General features: G+C 49.9%; 1 protein-coding gene across 1 annotated transcript; it reads right to left on the reverse strand.

Annotated features, from left to right (window-relative positions):
* Positions 1 to 296: 296 nt before the first annotated feature.
* On the reverse strand, positions 297 to 3,213 carry LOC144180287 (acetylcholinesterase-1-like). The gene is made up of 2 exons (XM_077708659.1): positions 1,460 to 3,213; positions 297 to 530 (listed from the first exon to the last, which is right to left on the reverse strand). The coding sequence occupies exons 1-2, from the start codon at positions 2,977 to 2,979 to the stop codon at positions 380 to 382; spliced, it is 1,671 nt and encodes a 556-aa protein (XP_077564785.1). The 5' UTR covers positions 2,980 to 3,213; the 3' UTR covers positions 297 to 379.
* Positions 3,214 to 6,451: the final 3,238 nt, after the last annotated feature.

The following is a 6,451-nucleotide window of genomic DNA, read 5'->3' on the forward strand; positions in this document are numbered from 1 at the left end:
AAACTTCAGTTAGACGAACCCGGCCAGGACGAACTCCGTGGTTAATACGAACAACATTTTTGCTATCTTGTAACGTCCACAATGCAAAAAGAACCTACGCTTAAGACTAATTTCTGATAATACGAGCAAATTTTCACGATCCCTTCGAGTTCGTCTTAACAGGAGACTATTTTAGTTTAAAACAATTAATATTTCAGCACAACAGAAATATCACCTTACAGATATTTTTTTTTTAATTCTAATATTGCCTCGTATGTATTTGCACTAGTACTGGACGTAGAAAGATAGACCCGTCTCGGGAGGTCTCGGTGAACAAGTACTGATGCAAATTTCTGACTAACTTATTTTATTTACTCAGAGCAAGTTCGTCAACTGGTGACTAGACGGTTCGTGGGTAATACTTTCTCCAAAAGTCGCACCGCGGGAACGGGTCTTTATTCCTTGATGTGCCACCAGAGTCTACGTCCAGATAGTCAGGCGACGATGACGTGTACAGCGGCCAGTCTTCATCGGCGGTTGGTTTAGGCTTTCTGCGAATGAAGGCAAGAAACGCGACACCATTTCGTCAGACAGACGCAAAGCGCGTGCGTGTTTTCTGCTGAAAGTCGAGTTGTAGACAACTCGTTCGGCTAAGTTTATGTCAAACTCAGATATTGCGATCCATGATTCGCATTGTACACTTTGAGCCAGGGTGTCGAAGATAAAAAAAAATAACGATATGGTTTCGGTTCGGTTCCGGGTGACTTCATTTTTTTTTTCGTTCACTTTCGATTCTACCAGTTATTCGCGCACCAAACAGGTTCGCTAACGGGTATGCAAAGTTAAAAAAGAATAATAGATTTCGTAGTCCGAAGCACCATGAAGACAAAATGCAAGTTTGGCTTATTCAAAAACTGCTTTGCTCCTATACAAGCGGTGCAATTTTTAATGTTAACTTTAATCGATTCGGCTATATATTAGGAAAAACAGACGAAGTAGTGACGGTTCACAGCCACTTTCTTCCCCAGCCCTGATAACGTCACAGAAACTAGTTTATACAACTGCCGGCTCCTGAGAAAACCCACCGCCGCCGAGAAACATTTCTGTGCGTTTTGGTGGTGCCTGTAGTTTGAATTGATCGCTAGCAAGCAATCAAACGGGTGCTAACAATCAGTTCACATAATGATAGTTGTTTGTATTTCCCCCTATTACATCACTGCTGACGTTCTAAAGCGCGAAGCTTAAAAGATTTTCGATGTTTCTTATTTTTTTGTGAAAGCGTTTTACGAGGCCAGAATGAAGTTGAATGAGTTACCAAACGCTATTTCTTTCAAATTAAAGTCAGTTTTATTTTGTCTTCATGATCTCTTTAACTCTCCACGCGGCAGACAGCTTTGCAACGCGTGTTCAGAGCAATGGAACCAAACAAGGACCCTAGCCCCTCAAAAAAAAAAAAAAAAAAAAGAGGAAGCACACTTACCCGGTCTTAACGAAGGATGTAAGCGAGTTCACCATGATTCTGCTCACAGTCAGGTCCTTGTAGGAAAACCTGTCAGGATGCCTCAGTGGGACACCGAACAGGAATGGGACGTCGTCAAAGTGCGTACTCCCGAACCAGGTGGGCCAGCGGCTGAACGTTGGTCTGTAGCTGAACTTGTAGAAGAACGCCTTCATGGGCCTGTCCCCGTAGGACTCGGCCACGAATACTGCTGGGCAGTTGACGAATATGTCGCCCAGTGCCTCGGCCATCGCCTTCCTGACAGAACCAGGACGATCGCTGCTGCTGTTGCCGAAGTAGAACTCGGCAAGTTCGTCCCTGGCCGACGGGGGAAACAAGAAGAGTGCATCATTCAGCACGTTTATGGCACTCTCCTTAGAAACTTCCGGTGTGGCAACCTTCGGGTCAAACAGGATTCTTTGAAGGGCCATTCCTTGGGAGTAGCCGGGCTCAGCTGTGACACCAACGAGGATGTCTACGGGAAGCACATTTCCTCGAGCGACGGCTGTTACGGGGTCCATGGGCACCAACTCGTCCCGATCCCTTGGCCAGAAAGTGTAGTATGCCTGCTTGAAGATCTCGCTTTCGGCCCTGGCTATAGTCTTTGCCTTCGCATCGCGAAGGCAGCGGGCGACCACTGGTGCAGTCCGCACTGACGTTGGGTCGCTGCACGCCAGGGCACTGGTCAGCATAAGAGCCCGCACGTAGCTGGAGCTGGAGCTCAGGGGGTCCACGAGCCAGTTTGGAGCGCCACCGATGAGAACAGCGCGCCGTACAAGCCGCCTAGTGAGCGGCGACAGGAGATGAAGCCCCACCGACGTGGCGCCAGCGTCCTGACCGGCTAAAACTATTCTGGTGGGGTCACCACCGAAGTATTGCACGTTGTCGTAGATCCACCTCAGGGCGAGGTGTTGGTCGTAGAGGCCCATATTCCCAGGGATATCCGTGACGTTTAGGTTGAGGAAGCCGAAGGCCCCAAGCCTGTAGTTCAGCGTCACGACCACGATATCGCCGGCTGCAGCTAGCGTGCCGCCATTATAAACGTCCATAGTGGAAGAGCCGCCTCTAAAGCCCCCACCGTGGAGCCAGACCAGGACGGACCTCAGGGGACACGTGGCGTTGACGGCGCGCTCTTTGCACTCGCTGGCCCAGATATTTAGGTAGAGGCAATCCTCGGAGCTGAGGCCTGCGTCCACCTGAAACCAAGGCAAGTCCTGGAGGGCTCCGTTCAACTGGGTGCAGGCCGGCCTGAACTCATTGGCGAGAATCATGCGGTCTCTTCGCTTGGCTCGCAAGGGCTTCGCGAAGCGCAGGCCTCCAACCGGAGGCTCCGCGTACGGGACGCCGAGGTACGCTTTCACAGACTTCCCCAGGTGGCGCTGTGTCACACCATGCACGGCAGCTATTTTGGTGACGACAAAGTCACCGGAGTTCGCGTCCACCGAAACGACCAGCAAGTCAACGGCAGCAAGAACGCAGTGCAGGACCGTGGCCGCCCGCATCCCGGCGGAGATGGAAAAGTGCAGCACTCGGGGACCCGCGCGCTGCAACTCCGGTCGCTTGAAAACGAACGGGGGAATGTGGAACCTCCCCCAACCCTGGACATGTAACGATTCGCCGGTGCGCGCATTCGGGGCAGCAACACGAGCGCGAGTACGTTATCGCCGTCCACTCTTTGTGACGCGACTGGGAGTCCCTCGAGTGGAACGCCCACGTATCCACAAACGGACTGGCTCCGCTAATCTGCAAGTCAATCAGGAAGCGAGGCCGAAAGGAAACTAACTTCACTCGCCCGAGACCATTGTGCAGCGCCTACGGACCTTAGAGAACGCTTTACGCAGACAAATTCGCTCAAAACGGGACGTTGTTGTGCTTAATTTTTGCGTTGTTCGTGCGACATCTTGATGTTCTGGAAGCCCTTCATGCACATCAGGCACGCAAAACTTAATGGCTTCTTCATGCACTACTTTTCCCAAAAATGAATTCACTCTTAAAACAGGAAAGCTGCCAGCCTTGGGCCCTTTCTGCATAGGTCAATGAGCTACAGACGTTGGTCTAAATTTTTAGCGGCGCGGTAAACTACTTTTGTTCGCAATTTACTATCTTAACTGTGCGTGTACACAAGCCATCGGGCTAGTTTTTTTTTTTTTTTTTTCGCAGTCGGCGTTAAACATGGCGAGCACCGCCGATGCTCAGAACCCTAGATAGATGATGATGTTGACGCTTAGCGGCGTCCCCTTTGTAACAGGGTCGTGTTGCACAGCGACCTCAGTCGTAACGCCACTGTACAATCACCTCGCCAAAAAAAGAAACAAAAAAACATGTATGGAATTTTTTCCGCTAGTCTGACTTCTTTGTTCGCATGTTTTCTCAGATTCTTCTCTACTCTTTTCCCACCAACATTCACACGCCTCACTGTCTGCCATTCAAATGGGACGTGTGAATGTTGGTGGGAAAAGACGCACCGCATACCATACGCCATCTTCTATGCGAGTGTCCATGGTTTTCATCGGAAAGAAGGCAACTCTCCTCAGCTTTACGGAAGCTCGATTCTCGCCGGCCGTTCTCTGAGGAGAAAATCCTGGGCCACCGGCCTTCACCGTCATCTACGCACAAGACGACAAAATCGTTCCTGTACTTCCTAAAAACAACGAACTTGCACAGAAGAATGTAGCACAAAAGAGTATTTTCTATGAGGTCAATGAACTCTATCGTCTATAGTGTCGTAACGCTGACCACACCTCTTGACGCTCTGTCCTTACCTTCCCCTTCTTTTACTGCTTTCATCTTTTCCCCCCCATTGTTCCCCTTCCCGACGTGTAGGATAGCAAATTAGGCCACAGCCCGGTTGGCATTCCCTGCCTTCCCTTTACCTTTATTCCTTTCTTCCTTCCCACCAACATTCCTACCTTCTTTTACTAACCTTTACTGCTGTCCAATTCACTTTTCCATTAACCTTAAAGGAGCCATGAAGAGAAAACACAAGTTTGGTTCATTCGAAAGATTGCCTCGTTAGAACCATAACGACACCACTTATAACGCAAACTTCGCTCAAATAAGCTACATAATTAGGAAAAACGGGAATGGTCATGCGACACCCCCCACACCAGCAGGCGTTCCGGTGTCCACCCTTAGGTGAGACAAACTACACCTGCTGGTGGTCTTTCCTTTCCTTGTTTACAATAAATTCATTCATTCATTCACCAGCACATTTCCCGCAACAGAACCTATGCCGTCACATGGGCTAAGCTCTGCGATTGGCGGAGGCTGGCAGAAGCAACCGCATGTTAGGCAGGGCTTACAGTTTGCATAGTGAGCTATATCCCCATGAAACATACTGCACATTCCTTTTATGACACTAAGAACGGTGGAGTAAACGGTTGAAGTTCCGAACGAATACGCAAGCGTGTGCACCAATGCGTACGAAACTATACCGCCGGCCGAGCTCGACATCTCGCCGTCGCGCAGACGAATTTTCGGGTTCGAGGCTCTTAGGGGCCAACGAACCGTCCCAGCACGCACAGCCGCGACCTTGCTTGGTATCTTAATCCCTTTACAGGAAGTTGACGTCATATCGCCAACCAGCAAAGGTAAAAATAGAAACGAGGGGAGTAAGGAACAGCAAGAAGCGACGAGATAGTGTCAGTCGTCGCGTAAGTTTCGAATGGTGTTGGCTTGCTGCTGTCGTTACGAGCTCGTTTCCAGTTTACAACCACTGAAAACTTCAGTTTGTTCAGTTACGGCAGGGACCCTTACGTTAGCTCACTCCTGGGACATGCTGGCGCTCGTCGCCGACTTCGTCAAGTCGCTCTGACTTTGGGAAAAAAAATGCCGTAAACACCGCGCATTGACGCTCGTATCTTTCTGGTCGAAGCAGAGAGCTCGCGCGAACGGCTTTCCATACACGACACCGGCCAACTGGCATAAGTGATACTGCTACTGAAATTGAACTATTATTAACCGTAATCAAAATACGGCACATACGTACCAGTCTATATTCGTCCGTCGCGACGGGGCTGACGAGGCAGCGGGGCCGACGGCTGGGCGTTCGTCTGTTGTGGCTATCGCGGAATGGTCGCTTTCCCGTCCACCGCGTATCCCACAACTCTTGCCGCTCGTGCACTTAGAAGCATTGAGCGTTTTTGTGGTGTGAGGTTGTTAAATGCAAGCCCGAGCTCCTCGGCGAGAGTTTTGTTCTCCGGATCAGGCGATTCCATGACTAGGGCTGCGGGTGCACTAGGTTTTACTAGTATTTTTAAAATGGCCGCCGTCTCGATCGACTCCCGCGTGTGGGTGCTATATGGAGTCGACATACTAAGTATCTGTTTCATGGACCGGCTCTATGACGCCATTGTACACGTCACGGAATGTTCAATTTTAGCGGGAGATTTAAAATTTTGGCTTAAATTGCCTTATTTCTCAGTGAATAAAGCATCATTTGCTTCCGGGAAAGCGCTTGGGGTACTATGAAACACCTAATCTTTCGAATAAAACAAACTTTTGTTTTCTCTTCATGGCTCCTTTAAAACCAAGGGCTTCCGGAAGCTGGATGTCACCCTCACTGAGGACAGAACGGGTACCTTTGCACTCTGTTACAATAAGTCGCATGGTTTCTGGCTCACTGCCACAACCTGCGCACAGTTCTTTCTGTACCAGCTCGCGGGTAAGCGTTTTTGTCCGCAAGTAACCCGTCCGGGCTTCAAAAAGCAATGCACTCCCTTTGGTATTATCAAATCACCCACGGCCTCCTCCCCTCGGGGAGAGGTTGGGGGGGGGGGGGGGGGAGGGTTCTTTAAAGGGACCCTGCAACACTTTCGATAAACGCTTTCACTCTTTCCTTCGCGTCTGGAAGCACTGCGAAAGCAATATGTATCGCCCGCACGGAACGGAACTGCCCGTCGCACCAGATACGCCTTCCGTTTCTGCTTTGTTTTTGTGGCTTTATTTTTAACGTTGCTATCGAAAAGCGCTCAT

This window comes from Haemaphysalis longicornis, unplaced genomic scaffold (genome assembly GCF_048455015.1).
Source record: "Haemaphysalis longicornis isolate Haplotype H1 unplaced genomic scaffold, Haemaphysalis longicornis Haplotype H1 scaffold_4, whole genome shotgun sequence".
NCBI classification, from domain to species: Eukaryota; Metazoa; Arthropoda; class Arachnida; order Ixodida; family Ixodidae; genus Haemaphysalis; species Haemaphysalis longicornis.

What these genes read in the sequence shown, in the direction of transcription:
- LOC144180287 (XM_077708659.1), bottom strand. Translation starts at nt 2,979, where the DNA reads ATGCGGGCGGCCACGGTCCTGCACTGCGTTCTTGCTGCCGTTGACTTG. An exon ending in ACATCCTTCGTTAAGACCGG is followed by an intron (nt 531 to 1,459) that starts GTAAGTGTGCTT and finishes CTTCATTCGCAG; the next exon opens with AAAGCCTAAACCAACCGCCG.